Source organism: Pseudorasbora parva, chromosome 19, assembly GCF_024679245.1.
Source record: "Pseudorasbora parva isolate DD20220531a chromosome 19, ASM2467924v1, whole genome shotgun sequence".
Classification (NCBI taxonomy): domain Eukaryota; kingdom Metazoa; phylum Chordata; class Actinopteri; order Cypriniformes; family Gobionidae; genus Pseudorasbora; species Pseudorasbora parva.
In genome coordinates, this window is record NC_090190.1 from 38086847 (window position 1) to 38112988 (window position 26142).

A 26142-nucleotide genomic window follows, 5' to 3' on the forward strand; every position below is an offset into this window, starting at 1 on the left:
TTCAAACTCCCTCTGCACGCGATAGGATAGCGCTACAACCAACCAGAGCAACGAAGGTGAAGCGGAGCTAGTTGATAGATAAAACTTTCGCCGTATCCGGTCAGCAAAACTCCGAACAAATCTTCCCTTTTTAAGAATGACTTCAGTGCCGTTCTTTGTTCTTTTCTCAGAGAAAAGCTTAACTCCAAGTCTTCCAGAGTCGCGGTCAAAGCCGTTCGCCAGTTTCTGTGTTTACTAGAAGCACGCAAACGCAACTCGGCCGTCGTCATTATGGCCCCGCCCACCGACTCTATACACGATGTGATTGGCCCGGCAAGAGTTTGGCATTTACAGCTCAGATAGGTATTGAGAGTTGCTAGACGACACTCGCGGGCAGATTAAATTTGCTGCCGCTAGGGTGCGTCTGGATTTCTAGGCTAGTAGGCTATGACATTGCCATAACGATCCACCATCCAGTACGTATTGGATCTGATCCAGCTACGTCAACATGCTACCGGCTGCAGCGAGGGGTTGTCTGGATCTTGCGGGTTATATGTTATATAAAAATAAGTCCAATCAATCGCAAAGACGTTTACGAGCCCTGTGATCGAGAAAATCATTCTGGTTGCTGCTTCTCTATGGAATTACCTTTGTCTCAATAAAACTGAACGAAAGTTTATAAAACCGAACAAAACGTTTTCAGAAACTATCAAAAAATATGCCATTACAAAAGAAGAAAAACTCAGTCACACAAATGTAACAGGATATTCAGTATGCTTCATTCTTTGTTAATGTTTTTCAAAGATTTGTTTTCGCAAATCGTGGATTGTGAATGCAATGCTAAAGATTTCACTTACGTTTCTGAGTTTTTCGTTTGCTTTTTTGACACAAACCTCTCGTGGGGCGGCCTTAACAGTGATCTACTCTGATTGGATAAAGAGCTTTTGATGGACAGGTGGAATGATCGCGCGGTGCTTTGTATTAGGCTAGTTCGTAAAGATGAGCTCTCAGGAGCAGCGGCTTCATCTTCATCATCTTCTTCACCCGCTTGTTCTTCATGGCAGCAATTAGTCTGTTATTGAAGTAACCAATAATATCGATAAAAGTTGTATCGATAAAGACAGCATCTCAATAAAGAGGATTCATTTTGGGATTACTAACATTTTTGTACTTTTATTGCTTAAAATCTATAAATTAGGCATTTGTCCTGGCAGCTCTTAACAAAATGCAATCAAGCTTTTGTAAGTCTGCTGAAATCTCTTCTTCATAACCTGATAGAAACATCCGTCCCAATACAAACACACATGAACCCAACACACCGACTAAAGGGACAAATGTAAATGTGTGAATACAGGAGGATCTCTGACATCACTAGTTCAGAGAGAGATTCAGAGAAAGAGAAAGTAAAACTAAAATGACAAAATGGACGCCTGAAGCGATCAACCTTTTCAAACTTCCAACCACAGAATATTATTGAGCCGTTCAACGAGTCTTGTGGACACATCTGATCCTCACAGGTAATGATAGAAATATAAGAGAGATTGAGCTGAACAGGTTTCTAATGGAAGTGATCTGGTTTAGTTTATGACAAACTGGGATAAGTCGAACAGAACCAGTTTAAACATGTCAAATACTCAACTTCTTTAGTTGTTTGCTGCACTGAAATGGTGTTAGAATTGTATTAAAGTTATGTCATGTGATTGGTTGTGAAGCAAAGATTGGTGTTTCTGCCAGTTTGTCTCATGGCGGAAAGACTAAAGAAACAGGAAGTAAATGACCTGCAGACAGAAACTGCTACACTGCAGTTAAAAAATTAAATGTACTTAAAACCAAATTAGATAACACTTGGCCTTACAAAATAATAAAAATGATACAAATGTTATCTGTACTTTTCCTTTTATTATAAACAGCAGTTCCTAGTTCAGTTGTCCCCTCCATAAAAGACATGAAAAGAAGAAGAGTAATGGCCGGCTCTTCACAGAAAAGACAAAAAAACAGTAAAAGGGATGCAGATGTTCCTCCATGTGAGTAAATAACAAATCTATCTGATATTTTATCTTCTTGAAAGTTTCCCCCTGTTGATTAGAGTCAAGCTCTAAACATTCTGAACTTTCTCTCAACAAGATTTTGACTTTTCACTAGTGTAGGTTATTATCTTCTTCATTTCTCTCTCCAGCGATGTCTTCCTCCAGTGGTCGACTGACTAAGGATATTCAGTGCTCTATATGTCTGGACGTGTTCACTAATCCAGTCACCACTTCATGTGGACACAACTTCTGCAAGACCTGTCTGAATAAGTGCTGGGACAACAGCCAGACCTGCAGCTGTCCATATTGTAAAGAAACATTCAAGCACAGACCTGATCTCAAGATTAATACCACACTCAGAGAGCTCGTCGTTTATTATAAATATAAAAGTCCTGAGAAAAAACCTGAAGTTGTGTGTGACGTCTGTGAGGACAGAAAGCTGAAAGCCCTGAAGTCGTGTCTGGTGTGTCAGAGCTCTTACTGTGAAACTCACCTGGAGCCTCATTTGAGAGTGGCAGGTTTAAAGAAACACAAACTGATCAATCCTGTGAGGAATCTGGAGGACTATATCTGTCAGAAACATGAGACCTCTGGAGCTGTTCTGTAGAGATGATCAGACGTGTGTGTGTCTGTCCTGCACTGAAGGAGATCACAAGAACCACAACACTGTTCCTTTAGAAGAGGTGAGCAATATTATAATATTTCACCTGTATAAGATCATGTAATTCCCATCAATCATATTTTGTTCTTTTAAGATAAAAGATTTGGATGTACTTTAAAACGTCCTATAACTGTCAGAACCGCAGCACGTGTGTCAGTGCAAACAACTGCTGTTACATTTAAGAATATAAAATAGAAATCTGTTATAATAAATGTGTCAGTGTTGTTCTCTGTTTATAGATGATCCAAGACACGCAGCATATGATCCAGGACAGAATCAAGAAAATTCAAGACATCAAACACTCAGCAGAAATCAGAAAAGTGAGTGGTTGTGGGTGTTAGATGGTTTCTTACTGGACACATGAGATGCATGATGACACTGTCACTGATGACATGATGAGAATGACACTTACAATTTCTGATACTGTCAGAAAATGAATTGCATGCTTCATCTGGTTATGTTATAACCTTGGTTCTCTGAGGGTGATGAGTGAGACATCTCCCTATGGGAAACTCCTCTAGCGTGGTCATACATGAAGCTCTATACAATCATGCCTATCAGGCCAGCGCTCCCGGGAAACCCCACCGCTGGCCCAAAATGGCATACTTTACAGCTCTTCTGAGTATAATGAATGAATGAATGATGTAAAATGGGCCCTCTGGTGAGATGTCTCACTCATCTACCTCAGAGCACCGAGGTTAACCATATCTGGATATTCTGTTTTGGTTGATCTTCAGTCAATTCCAGCACTGCCTGTGTTAAGGTACACTTTGTGCCATCCAGTATATATTTTTTGAATAGTGAATCTACATCCCCCAGAACAAGTGCAAGAAGGTGTTTTGAAGCTATGTTCAACCTTATTTTATTTATTTGCTTGATAAAATGTTTTACTAAATGCTTTTTTCCGGCCTGACGCCCTATGACAAGCGGTAACTTGTCTTATGGATAGGTTAAGTCTCATCAAACTAGCACCAAGTGTGCTGAAAAAAGGGCTTAACGCTTGGATTCCATGAGTGAAGAGATGCCATTTTGGGCCAGCGCTGCTGTTTATATAGGGAAGGGGTGGGTAGCTGGCCGGATAATTGTATAGGCTTTATGGATGACCACGAAAGAGGCAATTCCAATATTGAGATGTCAAACAAGTCGATCAAAAGAGAACTTTGGTTGCAATGGCCTTCTTCGAACCTCTCTCACTGTATGGCGTAGTACCACCATTCAGGAGCCACGACCACAGAAATGTCCATGATTGGTCAACATTCGTCTGAGACAGCCAAAATTGTGTACAGGGGCATTCATCATTAAGCCAAGCAATACAAAATATACTATATCTACTATTTAATTGGAAAAATCATTAATAGTCCATTAATAGTCCAAGTGGTGCTATATAAGCAATTTATGGGTTTGCTAGTTTTGCTACAAGCAAATTTAGTTTTATCTGCCATTCCATTCATGCTTGGACTCATAAAATCTATATTTAATCATTCATCATTTGTTGATTGTCCTGGTTGAGCAGAGAAACTCAGAGAAGGAGAAAGCAGCCCGTGTTGAGCTCTTCACTGATCTCATCCGCTCCATTGAGAGATGTCAGACTGAACTGCTGGAGATGATGGAGGAGCAGCAGAAAGCTTTGGAGAAACAGGAGGAAGAGCTCATTGAAGAGCTGGAGCAGGAGATCGCTGAGCTAAAGATGAGAAACACTGAGCTGGAGCAGCTCTCACACACTGAAGATCACCTCCACCTCCTACAGGTCAGTCAACATCTCTCTGATCAATGATAATGCAGTATATGACACCATAACACTCCCCATGCTGAAGGATTTCTCCTCTCTCCTGCTGTAGATTTACTCATCCCTGTGCAGCTCTAGAAACACCAGGAACTGGTCTGAGATCAGTGTGAAGACTGATGAGAGTCTGGAGACTCTGAGGAGAGCTCTGACTCAACTGCAGGACACTCTACTAAAGAAATTTACTCAAACTGGTACATCAATATACACCACACACACATTATCATCAGCTTTTAGTTGTTCTTGGAGATGGCAGGTCATCAGAAAACATGTTAAACATGTATAGAGGAGAAATTACAACATCTAACATTCATTTTTTACTAACGTTCAAAATCGTATGAACTCGGTGATTGTCAATTTCTTTGTCAAGCAAACAATCATATTGAGACATCATAGAGGCAAATGTATTCTTCATGTGAAGAGGGATGTGTGTGAACAACTTATCATGCTCAGCTTCAACAACTTTCTTTCTTTCTTTCTTTGTTTCGATAGATCTGAAGAGGATGCAGCAGTATGCAGGTACAGTTTGTTTGTGTGTGTGTGTGTGTGTGTGTGTGTGTGTGTGTGTCTTCACTTCACTAAATTACATTCATACACTCACAGCTTCATCACTGACCTACAGTGTGTGATTAAACACTGATTACAAAATGTCTGAGTTATGATTCATATTCTCTGTTTTCTCAGTGGATGTGACTCTGGATCCTGATACAGCTTATCCTCAACTCATCCTGTCTGATGATGGAAAACAAGTGAGACATGGAGACATTTTGCAGAAAGTCCCATACAAACCAGAGAGATTTGATAGATATTTAAATGTCCTGGGAAAGAAGGGATTCTCCTCAGGGAGATTTTATTATGAGGTGCAGGTGAAGGGAAAGACTGACTGGGTTTTAGGAGTGGCCAGAGAATCCATTAACAGAAAGGATGTGATCCAACTTAGTCCCAATAATGGATACTGGACTGTGGCCTGTGCTGGTCCTTCTGTTCCTCTGTCTCTGAGAGTGAAGCCGCAGCAGGTCGGTGTGTTTGTGGATTATGAGGAGGGTCTCGTCTCCTTTTATGATGTGGAGTCCAGCTCTCTTATCTACTCTTTCACTGCTCAGTCTTTCACTGAGAAACTCTATCCATTTTTTTGCCCAGGCTTTAATGATGGAGGTAAAAACTCAACTCCTCTGATCATCACACCTGTCAAATACAATAAATGAATTTACAGCCCTAATTTGAAATACTTTTAAAAATAAAATAATTAAAATAACGTTTCCTGTTTAGAAACCTTAAATTTATATATGCTACTCAAAGGATGAGAACTGGTTTACATCAAATGGATTACGGCATCTGAAATTATTTTCTATGAATGCACAGAAATTATAGCCTAGAAATCTAGACGCATCCTAGCGGCAGCAAATCTAATCTGCCGCGAGTGTAGTCTAGCAACTCTCAATACACTTCTGAGCTGTAAAAACCAAACTCTGGTCAGGCCAATCACATTGACCCTCATTTATCAAAAGTGTGTACACTAAATTTCCAGCGTACACCTTGCGTACACCCAAACCCACGGTGACTTTGAGATTTATCAATATGGACGTTGGCGCACGGCATGCTCAAATCCTACGCCAGCTCATGAGGTGGTGTACACACGTTTTGAGTTAGTGCGAAAATGCGCAGAAAAACTATTCCTAACACCACAAAATGCACGGACAAAGATATGCTATATTATGACCCACTGTAAAAAACAACAACATAGTAATTATAAACTTTAGTGTTTATTTTTATGCAACATGGACTTCAGTGTTTAATTTGTGTGACTTTACCAAAGCATTTGATTTGTAGGCATATGTATTCTTCCAGTTGCGAGCCTGTGCGCTTTACCTGACGGTTCAGGGTTAGGCTACGCCCGGCAGCTGCGCACGGACTGGGACTGAAAATAATTCAGACTGACAAAATAATAAAAATGACATTCTTCTTCTTTTAAATAATAATAATAATAATAAACAATAACGACATTCTTCTTCTAAATAACAATAAGTGTCATTAATAACACAAATCATAATATAAATAAAATCATAATAATAATAAGAAGAATCTCACAAATTGTCATGCAATTATTAATGTGAATGAATGGAACTCCACATCACATCATCATTTTTGTATTATGAAAAATCTATAAATTAGGCATTTGTCCTGGCAGCTCTTAAAGGGTTACTTCACCGCTTTTTCATATTAAACTATGTTATTCCCTTAACTAAAACGAGTTGATACATACCTTTCTCGTCTCAGTGCGTGCACTTAATCTCTCTGACGCGCGGTGATGATCTGATAGCATTTAGCTTAACCCACTAAGCCCAGTTCATTCACTATGGTACCAAACAGAGATCAAGTTAGAAGTACCAAACACCTCCACGTTTCCCCTATTTAAATACAGTTACACGAATAGTTGAACGATCAAGTATGGTGACAAAATAAAACGTGGTACTTCTCTAATCGGATTAAAAAGGAGAACTATAATGTATGGCGGATTAGCACTTCTGAGAGTACTTCGGCTCGGCGCAGTAAAAAGTCCCGGCCGAAACATCTTTCCTCACATCTCCCTCTCACTCTCTCATTTCTGTCAATTGGGAGATATGAGGGAAGATGTTTCGGCCGGGACTTTTTACTGCGCCGAGCCGAAGTACTCTCAGAAGTGCTATTCCGCCATACATTATAGTTCTCCTTTTTAATCTGATTAGAGAAGTACCACGTTTTATTTTGTCACCATACTTGATCGTTCAACTATTCGTGTAACTGTATTTAAATAGGGGAAACGTGGAGGTGTTTGGTACTTCTAACTTGATCTCTGTTTGGTTCCATAGTGAATGAACTGGGCTTAGGGAGCTAAGCTAAATGCTATCAGATCATCACCGCGCGTCAGAGAGATTAAGTGCACGCACTGAGACGAGAGAGGTATGTATCAACTCGTTTAAATTAAGGGAATAACATAGTTTAATATGAAAAGGCAGTGAAGTATCCCTTTAACAAAATGCAATCAAGCTTTTGTAAGTCTGCTGAAATCTCTTCTTCATAACCTGATAGAAACATCCTTCCCAATACAAACACACATGAACCCAACACACCGGCTAAAGGGACAAATGTAAATGTGTGAATACAGGAGGAGCTCTGACATCACTAGTTCAGAGAGAGATTCAGAGAAAGAGAAAGTAAAACTAAAATTAAAAAATGGACGCCTGAAGCGATCAACCTTTTCAAACTTCAAACCACAGAATATTATTGAGCCGTTCAACGAGTCTTGTGGACACATCTGATCCTCACAGGTAATGATAGAAATATAAGAGAGATTGAGCTGAACAGGTTTCTAATGGAAGTGATCTGGTTTAGTTTATGACAAACTGGGATAAGTCGAACAGAACCAGTTTAAACATGTCAAATACTCAACTTCTTTAGTTGTTTGCTGCACTGAAATGGTGTTAGAATTGTATTAAAGTTATGTCATGTGATTGGTTGTGAAGCAAAGTTTTGTGTTTCTACCAGTTTGTCACATGGCGGAAAGACTAAAGAAACAGGAAGTAAATGACCTGCAGACAGAAACCTGCTACATTGCAGTTAAAAAATTAAATGTACTTAAAACCAAATTAGATAACACTTGGCCTTACAAAATAATAAAAATTATACAAATGTTATCTGTACTTTTCCTTTTATTATAAACAGCAGTTCCTAGTTCAGTTGTCCCCCCTATAAAAGACATGAAAAGAAGAAGAGTAATGGCCGGATCTTCACAGAAAAGACAAAAAAAAAGTAAAAGGGATGCAGATGTTCCTCCATGTGAGTAAATAACACATCTATCTGATATTTTATCTTCCTGAAAGTTTCCCCCTGTTGATTAGAGTCAAGCTCTAAACATTCTGAACTTTCTCTCAACAAGATTTTGACTTTTCACTAGTGTAGGTTATTATCTTCTTCATTTCTCTCTCCAGTGACGTCTTCCTCCAGTGGTCGACTGACTAAGGATATTCAGTGCTCTATATGTCTGGACGTGTTCACTAATCCAGTCACCACTTCATGTGGACACAACTTCTGCAAGACCTGTCTGAATAAGTGCTGGGACAACAGCCAGACCTGCAGCTGTCCATATTGTAAAGAAAAATTCGAGCACAGACCTGATCTCAAGATTAATACCACACTCAGAGAGCTCGTCGTTTATTATAAAAATAAAAGTCCTGAGAAAAAACCTGAAGTTATGTGTGACGTCTGTGAGGACAGAAAGCTGAAAGCCCTGAAGTCGTGTCTGGTGTGTCAGAGCTCTTACTGTGAAACTCACCTGGAGCCTCATTTGAGAGTGGCAGGTTTACAGAAACACAAACTGATCAATCCTGTGAGGAATCTGGAAGACTATATCTGTCAGAAACATGAGAGACCTCTGGAGCTGTTCTGTAAAGATGATCAGATGTGTGTGTGTCTGTCCTGCACTGAAGGAGAACACAAGAACCACAACACTGTTCCTTTAGAAGAGGTGAGCAATATTATAATATTTCACCTGTATAAAATCATGTCATTCCCATCAATCATATTTTGTTCTTTTAAGATAAAAGATTTTGATGTACTTTAAAACGTCCTATAACTGTCAGAACCGCAGCACCTGTGTCAGTGCAAACAACTGCTGTTACTTGTTTCACATGCGATTGTCCATTTACATTTAAGAATATAAAATAGAAATCTGTTATAATAAATGTGTCAGTGTTGTTCTCTGTTTATAGATGATCCAAGACACGCAGCATATGATCCAGGACAGAATCAAGAAAATTCAAGACATCAAACACTCAGCAGAAATCAGAAAAGTGAGTGGTTGTGGGTGTTAGATGGTTTCTTACTGGACACATGAGATGCATGATGACACTGTCACTGATGACATGATGAGAATGACACTTACAATTTCTGATACTGTCAGAAAATTTGCATGCTTCATCTGGTTATGTTATAACCTTGGTTCTCTGAGGGTGATGAGTGAGACATCTCCCTATGGGAAACTCCTCTAGCGTGGTCATACATGAAGCTCTATACAATCATGCCTATCAGGCCAGCGCTCCCGGGAAACCCCACCGCTGGCCCAAAATGGCATACTTTACAGCTCTTCTGAGTATAATGAATGAATGAATGATGTAAAATGGGCCCTCTGGTGAGATGTCTCACTCATCTACCTCAGAGCACCGAGGTTAACCATATCTGGATATTCTGTTTTGGTTGATCTTCAGTCAATTCCAGCACTGCCTGTGTTAAGGTACACTTTGTGCCATCCAGTTTATATTTCTTGAATAGTGAATCTACATCTCCCAGAACAAGTGCAAGAAGGTGTTTTGAAGCTATGTTCAACCTTATTTTATTTATTTGCTTGGTAAAACGTTTTACTATACTTAAAGCTTTTTTCCGGCCTGACGCCCTATGACAAGCGGTAACTTGTCTTATGGACAGTTAAGTCTCATCAAACTAGCACCAAGTGTGCTGAAAAAAGGGCTTAAAGCCCATCTTTCAAGTTGAAGATCACTGTGAATGAACGTGTAGATAAATAGTATAGGAACTCGACTTGCGTGAAGAAATTAATCATAAATGTGCATTAAAACAGTTTTTTAAAAGAAATTGTGAGTAAAATTACTTCCGTTGTGATAAACGCTCTGATCGGAAGTGACGCAACGGCCGGTAAACATTGTCTCTTCGTAATGGTATCAGACAGCGAAGAGGTTGCAGTTTGGATAAATGTCAACTCTTACGATGGGCTATTGCCATTTAATTACGAGCCGCCTAGACGAGAGAGGGGTCAGGGAGAGTTAAGGGGAAGGGTAAATGGACAGAGGAGAGAGATAGAGTTGTGGTGTGAGGAGAATCGGTTGAGAATTGGGCAGGTGTCTTGGTGAGTGACCACAGGGTATAGCTAATTGTGGCTAACGTTGTCTCCATATTTATCACATTGCAGTATCTTTAATAAATCATATTTTTATCAATATTGCTGTCAACTTTGTTGCTTTTCAAGCATCCATGTAGATTGTCACCATCTATGCCAGCAATATGTCTTAAAATAATTAATTTAGATCCTAGATTTTAAATGAATGTTGTAGGATGTAGGCTATAGCTTACATCTGTGATGGTCAGATAGGGATAGACATTCTGTGCATTTCTACACAACATTTTGCAGAAATTGCTAGCTGATGTTTAATCAGTAACTGCTTTTAGACCTAGGTGTCCGCATGTTCTGCTTCTGCAAATGTCAAGCGTTTGGATCGTAAATTATATCTGAACAACATAACCGGACAGCTGGAATTCCGAGCTTAGTCGGCTGTTATACTACTCACCTCTTAGTATTTCAGACGGACATAATGTAAATGAGCTCACATGTACTGTGGAGTACGTGTATGAAAGCAGTTAGTCTTTCGGCTAGGACAGGAATATGCTGTTCATGTAAATACAGTCATTGTAACAAGGATCTTTTATTGATTCACCACTGTGACAACTCAAACCTACTATAACTATAATTACGATAACGACAATCTCTATTTTCTGTTCCCACCTCTCAGACTACGTAAACCCACAATGAGAGCCAGGGCTGCAGCGCCTATGTTTGCCTGTCGTTGCGTCATATGACCCGTTCTCTGGGAAAAGGCAGGTTTTTGGAGCGTAGCTTAGAACAGGCACTTTTTTTCTTAATTTCTGCCCGTGGGTGTTGTAAAACATATGTATTCTTATGTAAGTCTTTTTAAATTTACATTTTCATACAATATTCTGTATAAATTAAGTTATAAAATTAAATTGAAAGACGGCCTTTAACGCTTGGATTCCATGAGTGAAGAGATGCTATTTTGGGCCAGCGCTGCTGTTTATATAGGGAAGGGGTGGGTAGCTGGCTGGATAATTGTATAGGCTTTATGGATGACCACGGAAGAGGCAATTCCAATATTGAGATGTCGAACAAGTCGACCAAAAGAGAACTTTTGTTGCAATGGCCTTCTTCGAACCTCTCTCACTGTATGGCGTAGTACCACCGTTCAGGAGCCACGACCACAGAAATGTCCATGATTGGTCAACATTCGTCTGAGACAGCCAAAATTGTGTACAGGGGCATTCATCATTAAGCCAAGCAATACAAAATATACTACAGTCCCTGACAAAAGTCTTGTCGCTTGTGTACAAATTGACCTAAAGTGCCGCTGAAATATATTTCTAATCAAGATTTTTTTTTACAAGAAATGGCTCATTTTAATCCTACCAGCTTTTGTGATAATGTTTCAGTGCAGAACTAAACTTTCAAAAAGTATTCTAATATTCACAGCTTGGTAAAGCCCATTGAGTCAATTTTTGCAAAGACATAAGTGTTGTCACCTTGTCATATGAGCTTCCCCTGTGACTAATAATGGATCAATTAGGTCTCAAGTGTGTATAAAAAGAACCCCAGTACGCTAGACCTTCACATCAACTGCAACTAGACCTCTGCAAACATGCCTAAGATTCACCCTGAGACTAAAGTTTTGATTATCATGAGGCTGAAGACCAGATCCACTGCTGATGTGGCAGACACCTTCAATGTGTCTCAGCATCAAGTACAGAGGATAAAAAAAAAAGAGTTGAAGAGACTGCAGACGTTTTTGACAAGCCCAGGTCAGGCAGACCCCGCAAGACAACTGCTCGAGAGGACCGTTTGTTGGCTCGAAAATCCAGGGCCAGCCCATTTTCCACTGCAGCAGAGCTCCACAAGACCTGGTCACCTGAAGTCCCTGTGTCAACCAGAACAGTTTGTCAGATTCTGTCTCGAAATGGCCTCCATGGTCGAATCAGTGCCCAGAAGCCAGCACTAAACAAAAGACAATTGAAAAACCGTGTGGCATTTTCCAAGGCCCACAGCCTGCTAAAAGGATGGACGCAGGAAAAGTGGCAGAAGGTGGATTTTTCAGATGAATCTTCTGTTGAATTACACCACAGTCGCCGCAAATATTGCAGGAGACCTCCTGGTGCCTGAATGGATCTGAGATTCACCCAGAAAACAGTGAAGTTTGGTGGCGGAAAAATCATGGTTTACATCCAGTATGGGGGTGTGCGAGAGATCTGCAGGGTGGAAGGCAACATCAATAGTCTAAAATACCAAGAAATCTTAGCTACCTCTTATATTACCAACCATAAAAGAGGCCAAATTCTGCAGCAGGACGGTGCTCCATCGCATACTTCCATCTCCACATCAAAGTTCCTCAAGGCGAAGAAGATCAAGATGCTCCAGGATTGGCCAGCCCAGTCACCAGACATGAACATCATTGAGCATATGTGGGGTAGGATGAAAGAGGATGCATGGAAGACGAAACCAAAGAATATTGATGAACTCTGGGAGGCATGCAAGACTGCTTTCTTAGCTATTCCCAGAGATGGGACCAAGTCACACATGTGCAAGTCTCAAGTAAGTCCCAAGTATTTTTTTCCTAGGCAAGTCAAGTCAAGTCAAGTCAAGTCACAGGGTATGTCAAGTCAAGTCCAAGTCAAGTCACCTTAATTTTGTAATTTTACCTGCAGAATCTGATCTTAAAGGTCCCGTTCTTTGCGTGTTTTCGAAGCTTTGATTATGTTTACAGTGTGCAATATAACATGAGTTCATGTTTCGCGTGTAAAAAACACAGTATTTTTCACACAATTTACTTATCTGAACAGCGCTGTTTCCTCTGTCCTAAAAACGGCCTGATGATTTCCTTGTTCTATGAAGTCCCTCCTTCAGAAACACGTAACGAGTTCTGATTGGGCCAGCGCTTCCCGTGTTGTGATTGGACAGCAGCTTAGCTCAGGAAAGGTCCCGCCTCTTACCATAACGGGGCGATGCAAGCGCTGAATGCGCGCTCTTCTCCACGTGAGAGCAACAAGACCACGCCCCCTATTTTGCGTGTTCTTGTGGGCGGAGGGTTAGTCAACAAACGGTTCTAGTGACGTCATCACAGCAGGAAGTGCAGCGGTGTAGTCCAAACCGGCTGTTCGCTGTAGGCTTTGAAAGGGAACTTCTGTTAAATAAAATATCTCGCTTGGCATTGAACTTTGAGCTTTGTACTTTTACAGGTATTATTTATGCTCTAACAGCAACATTACACACTAACTAAAGTTTGAAAGATGGAATCGTGAAGAACGGGACCTTTAATAAAGTAACTGTCAGTAATTTAAAATAATTTGGATTTGCATTGTAAATACTCATGTTCAGTAAAATACATTATAGAATCAAACCAAATTGTAACTTCATAAAATTATTTATTTTTCAATTCTGCGAACAGTTTGAAACGTTTTAAATTTTCAACATTGAGTCCATAAAGCAAATAACAGCTTAACATCCAACATACTACTCTCTGAACACCTTCGTCTCTCTCCCTCTCAAACACAGTTTACATACAACATTAAACTTTGTTACATTTGTCCTTTCTCTCTCTCTCTCACACACACACACACACACACACACACACACGCAGGGCCGTTTCTAGCCTTTCTGGCACCCTAGGCGAGATTCATATGTTGCACCCCCCCCCCCTTTTTTTTTTAACTACAACTTATTAAGTAAATATGACATTACATGCATTAATCGAATAATGTAGCTAGGTTTATCACTGAGATCACAGATGTTGGGGGGGGGGGGGGGGTCGGGGGCATGCTCCCCCGAGAAAATTTTGATTTCTATGATCTACATATGTGTATTTTAAGATGTTCTGAAGGCCAAAAAATTAGATAACAATAGCTTGAAAACCATGTCACTCGGCGCCGCTGCGGATTGAAGAACACAAAGACTAAAAAACCGGATGAAGCCGTAGCCAGTTTCATATGTTTTAAAGGTTAATCACATATTTTTTTAGGGGGGGCTGATGCATTAATTCATAAAAAAAGGGCCTAGTGAGGCCCATGGTTATGACAGTATTAGCCTACTTGATCTATCTATCCTACTATCTGTAATGTAAAAAAAAAATATTCAAATGAACTGCTATAATGTTCTGCACCTGAAATGAGCATGGCGTGTGGTCCGTCCAGTACTAATATTCAGTGTAATGTTTTGCTCAACGTTATGATAGAGAGAGACCAGCTTAGTAGAGAACAAGTAACCAATAAGTAGGCTAACATACCTGTATATTTCGCTTTCTTTTTTATATTTCCTCTTTTTTCTTTTTACGATACTGAGCCCCTGATGGCTTTGACCTTTCCATGATGATGAAACTAAAGCACGCTGTAACGAGTAGAAATATAATGTGGCCCCTTTAAGAGTTGCGCGCGCTCCCTGCAAACGTCTGCATTTTGTGTATGTGTCCTGAGTCTTGAGCTCCCATGTGTGGGGATTATTTTCTGTTTTCTGTAGCTAACAGTCAGTTATTTTGGTTTATTATGTAATGCTGTGGACGGAAAGGGAGTTTGTGATGAGAGTTCAGCGGGGAATAAAGTGCGATCTGTTTGATGTTAATCCCCTCCGTGTTTGCATCCACTCCAGTTACCAGAGGTGGGACAAAGTCATTGTTATGCAAGTCACAAGTAAGTCTCAAGTCTTTGCCCTCGAGTCCCGAGTCAAGTCGAGTCAAAGATGAGGCAAGTCTCGAGTCGAGTCAGAAGTCAAAGCCAACAAGTCTCAAGTCGAGTCCAAGTCCTACCATTTTAGTTTCGAGTCACTTCAAGTCATCTTACCACAGAAAGAAAAATTATACAAATCATGTATGTCTGTAAGATTTATATTTATTTAAACCTCTTTTTATACAATGACATTAAGCAAATACAGTACAAAAACAGAAAATGTACATTTTCACAGAAAATGCTTGTATTTCAACAGCATATTGCACTAGAACAATGCACAGCGGCTTCAGTCCTGTATTGTGTTGATCTCATATTGTTTAGCTTATTTTTGGTTTAATTTGGTTTACTTTAATAATTTAATTTATTCAATTATTTTGTTTTGCTATACTTTTTATGCCAGCTTGCCATGGCCCCCCTAGCGTCCCCTCGTGGCACCCATGGGTCCCTGTCCCCACTTTGAAAAGCACTGCTATAAAGCATATGACTTCAGTTTCTGGAGGGAAAGGGCTTTCTTATGACTTTTGAAGCAGTGAAAATATTCTTAATATTGCATACACTGAAACTGAAATATTATCGTATACCGTAGTGTATAATAGACAATGAATATTGACACAACAACATTGATATGAGTAAAGAGTAGTTTCAAATACAACATGTGAGGCTATAAGGGATTTTCTGACATCTGTTTCATATTCTTCTCAGGTATAAGAATACCTAGAGGGGTGGGAGGTCCAATATCATTATATTATTTATTATCATCAGTATAATTTATGATCAATAATTTATCAATAAATGAGCCTGCAACATTTTAAATTGAAATCTCGTGGAGTTTAAAAAGCAAATACAGATGGGATTTTACAAAATTTGCAATAAAGAGAAAAAGTGACGTGAGGGAATATGGTAACTCCAGTCTTAGTTATTGCACACATATAAGGAGCAGTGGTGAACATGCACACTATACACCGTAAAAAGGATAAGCCCTGCATCTCAGTGTGCAATCTGCTCTAAATAGTATTGAAAATTACTAATGTCACATAGCTACTATTTAGGATTATTATGCACTTTTTTTCACAGTCTATGATTGGGAGTTAGTGCATAAGAAAACACTGAGAGCGCTGCAATATAGAGAGATGTTTATAATAATATACATTCGAACCATACCTACTGTTATTATTAGTAGCCTATACTTTTTATTATTATTTATTTTTATAATAGCCAAATAATAATAGTCATAATAAATAGCCTACATTATAAAAATATTTTTAAGATTAAATTAGGTGGCTTACCTCCCTGTTTCCTCTCCATCTCTGTATATCTTAGCATAGATTTACGTCTATGAACTATCGTTACATTTATAACATCACATCACATGCCAGCACGTTGAACGCGATTTTTCTTCAAAGAGGGGAAGGAGGCGGGATGTATGAGGACGAATGAATACAGCACTTGTATCGTTGCACTATGGCTATTAGCTGTGAGAAGACAGTGTCAGGCAATGTATTTGGACAAAACAGCGACCATAAATGTAAAGAAACGAAGTTGCTTGTCATATTTTCCTAACAAGCAACCACATTTTTTCAAATAGGCCTAAAAAACGGCGACCCGCAACTCGAGATTTTTTACCGCGACGCCGACTTGCCAAAAAAGAAGCCCAAAGTCACGTGTTATACGCGGACTTGGTAGCTATGGATACTGTCGAATCAAACCAACTTGGGACTACGGTGATTGGATGTCGTGACTCGTGCTGGAAGCGCGCGTGCTCTGCATGCATACAGGTGCAGCTTTTTTCACTGAGAGCAGCGCGGCCGTGTGAAAGAAAAATTGCCAAAAAGTAGCAAGTCTTCTCGAGTCATGAGGCTCAAGTCCAAGTGAAGTCACAAGTCATTGATGTTAAAGTCCAAGTCGAGTTGCAAGTCTTTGTACATTTTGTCGAGTCGAGTCCAAAGTCATCAAATTCATGACTCGAGTCTGACTCGAGTCCAAGTCACATGACTCGAGTCCACACCTCTGCCAGTTACATTAAGTGAGCAATCCGCATTTTTCACTCGGACACAAGCGTACAATGCCACGGATGACGACGTTCCCTGCCGCCCTCTACATGATCTCATTTCATTACAGCAGCGCCACTATCACCATGGCGACTTCACTCCAATAATCAACTTAATCATAATGCCTTGAAATAGCAAAAGTACGAAATATTAATAATAAAATATATATGAAATAACTAAAAAATCTTGTTGGGGCGGGGGCTCATTGGCGCCCCCCAGTTGTTGGCGCCCTAGGCGACCGCCTAGTTTGCCTATGCCTAGAAACGGCACTGCACACACACACACACACACACACACACACACACACACACACACACACACACACACTCTGGGTTCGGGCGAAATTCCGAGCCCGGCGCCCTCCCCCGGACAGCATCACAAATACGCATAATCTTTACTCTATTTAATTTGATGTAAGTGTGAACTAGTGAACTTTCTCAACAAAAAAAAAATCCTTCTGTATGATTTATAAGATGTTTTCCTTATGGGGACCAAAACATGTCCCCACAAGGACAAGGATTTTGGATACTGCCATCTTCGTGATTAGGCTACCAGCCCCCTAGCAGTTTATATTCAAACTGACAACATGATGTGATTAACACTCAAGTCATTCAAGTCATCGTGTCTCAAGTCAAGTCAAGTCCTGAGTCTTTAACTTCCAAGTCCGAGTCAAGTCTCAAGTATTTTCTATTTTGTCAAGTCAAGTCACAAGTCATAAAAATAGCAACTTGAGTCGACTCGAGTCCAAGTCACCAAGTCTCAAGTCCCCATGTCTGGCTATTCCTGATGACTTCATCAATAAATTGTATGAATCCTTGCCAAACCGCATGGATGCAGTCCTTGGAAGTCATACAAGATATTACATTTGGATCTCACAGCACCACAACTTAATTTGCTGACATATTTTTGTATTTGCAGTAAATGTGTTCAATTTCTGTATAGGCGACAAAACTTTTGTCTTGCCAAAATTTGACCTTTCTGTCTTGATTAAATGATAAATATTTTTTCTGTGAAAATTATTTATTTCAGTGCATTAAACATCATTTGAGAGGGTTTTAGCTTTTCATATGAGCTATTTCTAACACCAATTAATGAATTAAAAGTCAGGTTAATATCAGGTATTTCTAGAAAATAGATACGCGACAAGACTTTTGTCAGGGACTGTATATCTACTATTTAATTGGAAAAATCATGAATAGTCCATAAAGTGGTGCTATATAAGCAACTTTATGGGTTTGCTAGTTTTGCTACAAGCAAATTTAGTTTTATCTGCCATTCAATTCATGCTTGGACTCATATAATCTATATTTAATCATTAATCATTTGTTGATTGTCCTGGTTGAGCAGAGAAACTCAGAGAAGGAGAAAGCAGCCCGTGTTGAGCTCTTCACTGATCTCATCCGCTCCATTGAGAGATGTCAGACTGAACTGCTGGAGATGATGGAGGAGAAGCAGAAAGCTTTGGAGAAACAGGAGGAAGAGCTCATTGAAGAGCTGGAGCAGGAGATCACTGAGCTAAAGATGAGAAACACTGAGCTGGAGCAGCTCTCACACACTGAAGATCACCTCCACCTCCTACAGGTCAGTCAACATCTCTCTGATCAATGATAATGCAGTATATGACACCATAACACTCCCCATGCTGAAGGATTTCTCCTCTCTCCTGCTGTAGATTTACTCATCCCTGTGCAGCTCTAGAAACACCAGGAACTGGTCTGAGATCAGTGTGAAGACTGATGAGAGTCTGGAGACTCTGAGGAGAGCTCTGACTCAACTGCAGGACACTCTACTAAAGAAATTTACTCAAACTGGTACATCAATATACACCACACACACATTATCATCAGCTTTTAGTTGTTCTTGGAGATGGCAGGTCATCAGAAAACATGTTAAACATGTATAGAGGAGAAATTACAATATCTAACATTCATTTTTTACTAACGTTCAAAATCGTGTGAACTCGGTGATTGTCAATTTCTTTGTCAAGCAAACAATCATATTGAGAGACATCATAGAGGCAAATGTATTCTTCATGTGAAGAGGGATGTGTGTGAACAGCTTCAACAACTTTCTTTCTTTCTTTCTTTCTTTCTTTCTTTCTTTCTTTCTTTCTTTCTTTGTTTTGATAGATCTGAAGAGGATGCAGCAGTATGCAGGTACAGTTTGTTTGTTTGTGTGTGTGTGTGTGTGTGTGTGTGTGTGTGTGTGTGTGTGTGTGTGTGTGTGTGTGTGTGTGTGTGCACTTCACTAAATTACATTCATACACTCACAGCTTCATCACTGACCTACAGTGTGTGATTAAACACTGATTACAAAATGTCTGAGTTATGATTCATATTCTCTGTTTTCTCAGTGGATGTGACTCTGGATCCTGACACAGCTCATCCTTATCTCATCCTGTCTGATGATGGAAAACAAGTGAGACATGGAGACATTTTGCAGAAAGTCCCATACAAACCAGAGAGATTTGATAGATTTTTAAATGTCCTGGGAAAGGAGGGATTCTCCTCAGGGAGATTTTATTTTGAGGTGCAGGTGAAGGGAAAGACTGACTGGACTTTAGGAGTGGCCAGAGAATCTGTTAACAGGAAGGATGTGATCCAACTTAGTCCCAATAATGGATACTGGACTGTGGCTCTGAGAAATGGGAATGAATATGGCGCCTTTGCTGGTCCTGATGTCTTTCTGTCTCTAAGAGTGAAGCCGCAGCGGGTCGGTGTGTTTGTGGATTATGAGGAGGGTCTCGTCTCCTTTTATGATGTGGAGTCCAGCTCTCATATCTACTCTTTCACTGCTCAGTCTTTCACTGAAAAACTCTATCCATATTTTAGCCCATATCCAAACAATGGAGGTAAAAACTCAACTCCTCTGATCATCACACCTGTCAAATACAATAAATGAATTTACAGCCCTAATTTGAAATACTTTTAAAGATAAAATAATTGAAATAATGTTTCCTGTTTAGAAACCCTAAATTTGTATATGCTACTCAAAGGATGAGAACTGGTTTACATCAAATGGATTACGGCATCTGAAATTATTTTCTATGAATGCACAGAAATTATAGCCTAGAAATCGAGACGCATCCTAGCGGCAGCAAATCTAATCTGCCGCGAGTGTAGTCTAGCAACTCTCAATACACTTCTGAGCTGTAAAAACCAAACTCTGGTCAGGCCAATCACATTGACCCTCATTTATCAAAAGTGTGTACACTAAATTTCCAGCGTACACCTTGCGTACACCCAAACCCACGGTGACTTTGAGATTTATCAATATGGACGTTGGCGCACGGCATGCTCAAATCCTACGCCAGCTCATGAGGTGGTGTACACACGTTTTGAGTTAGTGCGAAAATGCGCAGAAAAACTATTCCTAACACCACAAAATGCACGGACAAAGATATGCTATATTATGACCCACTGTAAAAAACAACAACATAGTAATTATAAACTTTAGTGTTTATTTTTATGCAACATGGACTTCAGTGTTTAATTTGTGTGACTTTACCAAAGATACATTTACCTCATCTGCCCTCTTCAAGGAACACAGGCACAAACAGTGATCTCAGAATTTAATCCAGATATTTTAATCCAATCTGCAAATTCGTTTGAGAAACCAAATTAGCCAAAGGTCAGTTATTACGATTAAAAGATCTGGGATCTGTCAAATCATCTCAGATGTATTAAGCGAGGTGTCGTGTCTTTTCCCTTTATATGTTCAATTGAGTTAAATATGATGAGTGAAAACTGGGTTTGATGGAAATAGTAAGTTTGACAATAAGGTTTGAGTATGTGTAAATCTGTGGAGGGTATGATGAGTGAAAATGGGTTTAACAAGAAGGTTCCTGGGTAAAAATCAGGGAATAGTGATTAAAATAGATGTTATGACCGTGTTTGAGAAAGAAATGAAGGCGAGGTGTTCTAATAAAGATGGTACATGTATGTAGACTGTAAACTGAAGAATGTTTTATTTTTATTTCAGATCAATATTGTGGATCTGACCATTTTTTTTATTTATTATTATTATTATTATTATTATTATTATTATTATCTATACAACTGTTTTAACTATGCTTGTTTTTTATTTTTTTATTCGTCCACATGGTATTCTTTCTTTTCATTGTTTTAATTAATTTCTATGTAAAGCACTTTGAATTGCCATTGGGTATGAAATGTGCTATACAAATAAACTTGCCTTGCCTTGCCTTTTTAAAAGACAGAGGACACTGAAGAAGAGTCAGAAACATAAAGTCAGAAACGGAAAAACGTGCATCTCTTAAATGCTCACATTGCACTCATACATTCTCTCGAGCGCACCTCGTCATCCCCATGACATCATATGACTCCACCAATTACTTATGTATTAACGTAATAATGCTTAATACATAACACTCCTTCCCCCCAAAACAGAATGTCTTTTCTTTTTTCCCCCTTTTTTTCAGGAACAGATGTTTACTTGGACATTTCTTAAGTCAATTGCTGAACTAAACTGAAATAAAGAACTTAAACTGTCAAATTTCTCAGTCACATTTCCTTTTCCCTCCTTATAAATCAAGTCTTTTAGGTGAGCGTCTTTCCCTAGTGGGAACGGCGTTCTGTGTTTGACATGGGCTTTCAAACAGATATGTATGTTAATCAATATAAGGCTACTAAAACTGTGTACCGAATGGCAACATGAGAAATGTATTAATTATATCACACACACACACACACACACACACACACACACACACACACACACACACACAACTCAGAATTTTTTTCCAGAGCTAGCTATAGCTTTTATATATATATATATATATATATATATATATATATATATATATATATATATATATATATATATATATATATATATATATATATATATATATATATATATACTTTTATAATAAGAATATCACTACTATAATAAAATATTTTTTTTTAAATTAAAAAACAAACAAAAAAACATGCAAACTAAGGTCAGTCAGGTTATTGGTGTCAATAAACCCATATAATTGAACAGCTCGAGCTGTTCAATTATATAGGTTTATTGACACCAATAACGATTTTATGACAACCAATCTTTTGTCTAGTTAAAATAAACTTAGTTTGCATGTTTTTATTTTTTTATGCTCGATTGTGGTCTCAGCCTTGATAACGTGCACGTAAGTTAGCCGTCATACACAAGCTGCACGATTAAGTCGTTTATCGAAACGAAAAGCTGCAATTTCAACGTGTTAAAGCATCCAGATCTGTACCCATGTTAATAACGTTTGTAAGAAACCAAACCATTTGTAAATCCGTCAAGAATTCAGCGAGATAAGAGTATTTATGTTCGTACAGATCACTCACCTTACATCAGGTTCCACAGAGCCCGACAGAAATCTTGCCTGTGACAAGATGGCCGCCGGTGATGCCGATGGTGACTCCGCCGTAAGACATCTGCCTTTATTATGGATATCTATGGGCGGAACGGCAGGCGTGAGCACTTCCGGGTTATCTCAGATTGAGTGTGTTGTTGACTCGAGCTCGGTGTTTTCTCGTTATTCTATTTTCTCTCTAAATGTCGCAATGATGTAGATAAGGAGAATATTTGAGACCCTCCATGACACGCGCTACCGGCATCCGTCCTCGCGGGATTCGGCGTGAAGACTGTGAGGAGAACGTCTGTGAGTTTGATCATAAATCTGATCAGCAGAAACAAAAACACTTTCAGCTGCATGACTCAAATCAGCATCGGATCTGTGCGTGTGTTTGTGTGTGTACTTATACTGATGTCACGACTGCAAAATGAGATGTATCATGATATTATGTTATATGATATGGCTACACTTTTCATAATCCGTTTCAGTAACGTTACAACTAAATTTCGCTGTACTATTCCCGTAGTGCTAGTGTCTGAACACGATGGTACATCACAGAAGTGGCATTTTTGTATGATTTACATTTTTTGCTATTGTATTATGTAGACAGGGTGGGTTAATCTGTTTTAGACATGCAACATAAAATGTATAATGTAATCTGATATGTCTGGCTAAAAAGTAGCACATAAAAGTACTATGGTACGTCGATGTCGTATCAGAGACATAGTACTTTAATATTAGTGCTGTCAAATCAATTAAAAGTTTGTGTTTACATAGTATTTGTGTGTACTGTGTATAATTATAATGTGTTTATAAATAAAACACACATGAATGTGTATATTTAAGAAAACTAATATATAAATAATATAATATAAATTGTATCAATATATACATCTATATATCGATGAATGAGTGTGTATATTTATATATACAAAAAGAAGCAAAAAATTCTGGACAAACTAATATTTTACTTGGACAAGTTAATGACCGATTTACTTGTCTGAAAAACAAGCGCATAAAACGGCTTAATGTCGAGCCCTGTATAATATTAGGTATGCAAATGATTATATCAGACACAATGAATATTTCTGCAGGGCGTCACAGCTGTAGTGTTGAATTGAGAAGATTTTTCTTTGTTTTTCTTCTAGGAAAGGAGGGGAGGATGTGGCAGAGTGTTGGTTTGACGGTGTTGGTGATCGTGGCCACGCTGATATGTGTCCTCCTCTTCATGCTCTTCGGTAAGTGGCCCTCAAACACCTGAGGGAAGATCCTGCGGCACACACACTTGCTCTGGTTTATTTTTTTATCTGATGCGGTGACATTCAGGCATTTTTTAAGTGTGACTTGATTGTCCAAATCCTTTCAGGGTCAGAGTAGGTTATCTTAAACTGGAGAATTGAGGAAGATTTGCATGATTTTGTGAAGTCTAATGCAGTGATTGACATCTAAAGGTCATGAACCATGTCACATTTCTGAGCAAAAGCCTCTACAGTTGCTTCACAGCCCTGATTTATGGCCCCATGAGTGAGAATGCGGCCGGTACAGTCAAGCATTGCAAAAATAGAGCATGTTTGCCGACTGTCAGCAGGTTTGATCACGCCACGGGCGTCTCATTTCTGCAGCCCGCTGTGAGTCGAGTGCTGACTTCAGTCGAGGTCTCTCTGACTGACCCACATGTGTTAAGAGCACAGTGGCTGTGAAAAGGTTTTCTGTACTGTAGAATCCTGTCTGCGGTTACATGTGTGTGTGTGTGTGTGTGTGATTTGAGGAGCTGTGCAGAGCTGTGTCATCATGTCAAAGGCCTGCTTGGCCCAGATCTATGTAGGTCACTGAACTGAACCTGCTGCCCTTCTGTGTGTTACTGGTTATGAGCGACGCCATTGGTCTGTGTTGTTGACTAAAGCATCTGTCTGTCTGTCTGTGCTGTTCATTCGTTCTTTAGTTTGTTCATTTGTTCTATCTTTCTATTGTTCGTTCTGTTCTATGATTCTATCTATCTATTTATCGTTCATTTATTCTATCGTTTGTTAATTCGTTTTATCGTGTGTTTACTCGTTCTTTCGTTTGTTCGGATTCTATCTATCTATTGTTCTTTCTATTGTTTGTTCATTCTTTTATTTGTTCATTTTGTATTTTGTTTGTTAATTTGTTCTGCTGTTCTATCTATCTATCTCTAATGTTCATTCATTTATTCATTTTATTGCATTTTAACATTTATTTTGATTACATTTTCCTACTAAATTCTTTGTTCCATAATGTTTCCAGATCTTTTACTTTAGATTTGTATTTTACTTTACCCAAAATCAAAATAAGTAAAGAAATTGTATTTTGTGTAATGAACTTTCTGATTTTGCTTTTGACATTATTTTCATGACATCTTCCCAATAGATTCACATTCCCAAAATGAATCTAGATATTTTGTTTGATTGATAAGTTGTATATTTTATATTTTACTTCAGAATCAGTAAGAAATAACCTTTATTATATAACATTTGTTGTAATAGGATTTTTTTGTTGTTGAGATTAACTGTGGTAAAAATGTACAGTAAGCTTATAAAAGAGTTTTGCATGTGAGGCATCTGAAGGGCATTAAATCCACACACACATTTGCATATATCAGCTGAATCTGTGCTTTATCACACTGCGTACAGTGTCAACTAGAATCACATTTTTAATGTTGGTGAAGATATAAATGCAAACGCCTATCGTCTTTCTCATAGTCCAGAGTAAACCTGACGTGGTGCTTTACACTGACGGTGTGTCTGGTCTTGTTTTAGGGTGGTATGTGGTGTGGCAGCTCTTCCTGTCTAAGTTTAAGTTCCTGCGGGAGTTGGTGGGCGACACCGGTTCCCCGCAGACCGAAACCGAGCCCTCCGAGTCCGAGAGCGAACGCAGCTCGCCTCCGACACCCCGCCACCGACCCAAGACCGCTCGCCAAAGGATCGTCCCTCCCGACAGCACTACATAGAGCCCGGATCTCAGAACCGTCTCATCTGTAACGGACCCGCATCAGTCATCGTGCTCTCCTTCAGTCATCGTGGCTCCACTCGTTCTCCTCGTCGGCTCGGACAAAGCCATGTTTTATCGTATATGAACCAGCCACATGTTCATGTCCCGACTAACACGCTGCTACCCTCGGCTCCGGCTGCATGGACGTGTAAATGTGTTTGCGTGAGAGCGTATCCGGTATGTATTTGTTACTGTTTACCTTTTCTGTTATTACTGAAGCTCACAAAAAAACACCCAGCACTACTGTTCACACTGACACCCGACTGGCTCTGACATTTGTCCAACACGTGCAATGAAATCTTTGTTTCTTTGGGGTTGAAATGTTATGAATGAAACTAACATTTTGACAGGACTACACACCCAAACGATGTTAAGAATCGCCCCGTTTGAATGATGTTGTAAAATTTCCTTCGCTCCCTGCATAGTGCTTTAAGACGGCCGCCACCGGTCGCTCCGCCCCGCTCTTGTGCCTCTGGCTTGGGTTGAAGTCATCCTGTTTGAGTGGATGGATCTCAGTATGCCTGCAATTCCCAGAATTAGAGCTAAAAATGCCGCACTGACCCAGGTCAGCCTGACCCCGCCTGTGTGTGAACCTGTGAGCAGGTCAACTAATGAAATGCTGTCATCACCAATGTAGATGTCACGTTTTGTTACATGTATTTTTTTTTTTTGGTCCCTTTTATGACAGTAGATTTTTCCCCTTCACAATAAATATATTTCATAAAACAAGTTGTTTATGTGAA

At 39.3% G+C, this 26142-nt stretch overlaps 2 protein-coding genes and 1 pseudogene across 2 annotated transcripts; all 3 read left to right on the forward strand.

Moving 5' to 3' along the window:
* Positions 1-1291: 1291 nt before the first annotated feature.
* On the forward strand, positions 1292-5758 carry LOC137048396 (E3 ubiquitin-protein ligase TRIM39-like; annotated as a pseudogene).
* Positions 5759-7660: 1902 nt separating this feature from the next.
* On the forward strand, positions 7661-21017 carry LOC137048394 (E3 ubiquitin-protein ligase TRIM39-like). Its single transcript, XM_067426533.1, has 8 exons — positions 7661-7758; positions 8153-8266; positions 8419-8954; positions 9199-9279; positions 18391-18624; positions 18716-18854; positions 19173-19199; positions 19397-21017. Exons 2-8 carry the CDS (start codon positions 8188-8190, stop codon positions 19942-19944), a joined length of 1644 nt encoding a protein of 547 aa, XP_067282634.1. The 5' UTR covers positions 7661-7758; positions 8153-8187; the 3' UTR covers positions 19945-21017.
* A 2453-nt stretch (positions 21018-23470) lies between these two features.
* Positions 23471-25492, forward strand: smim13 (small integral membrane protein 13). The gene is made up of 2 exons (XM_067426536.1): positions 23471-23628; positions 25168-25492. Exons 1-2 carry the CDS (start codon positions 23553-23555, stop codon positions 25356-25358), a joined length of 267 nt encoding a protein of 88 aa, XP_067282637.1. The 5' UTR covers positions 23471-23552; the 3' UTR covers positions 25359-25492.
* The last annotated feature ends 650 nt before the right edge of the window (positions 25493-26142 follow it).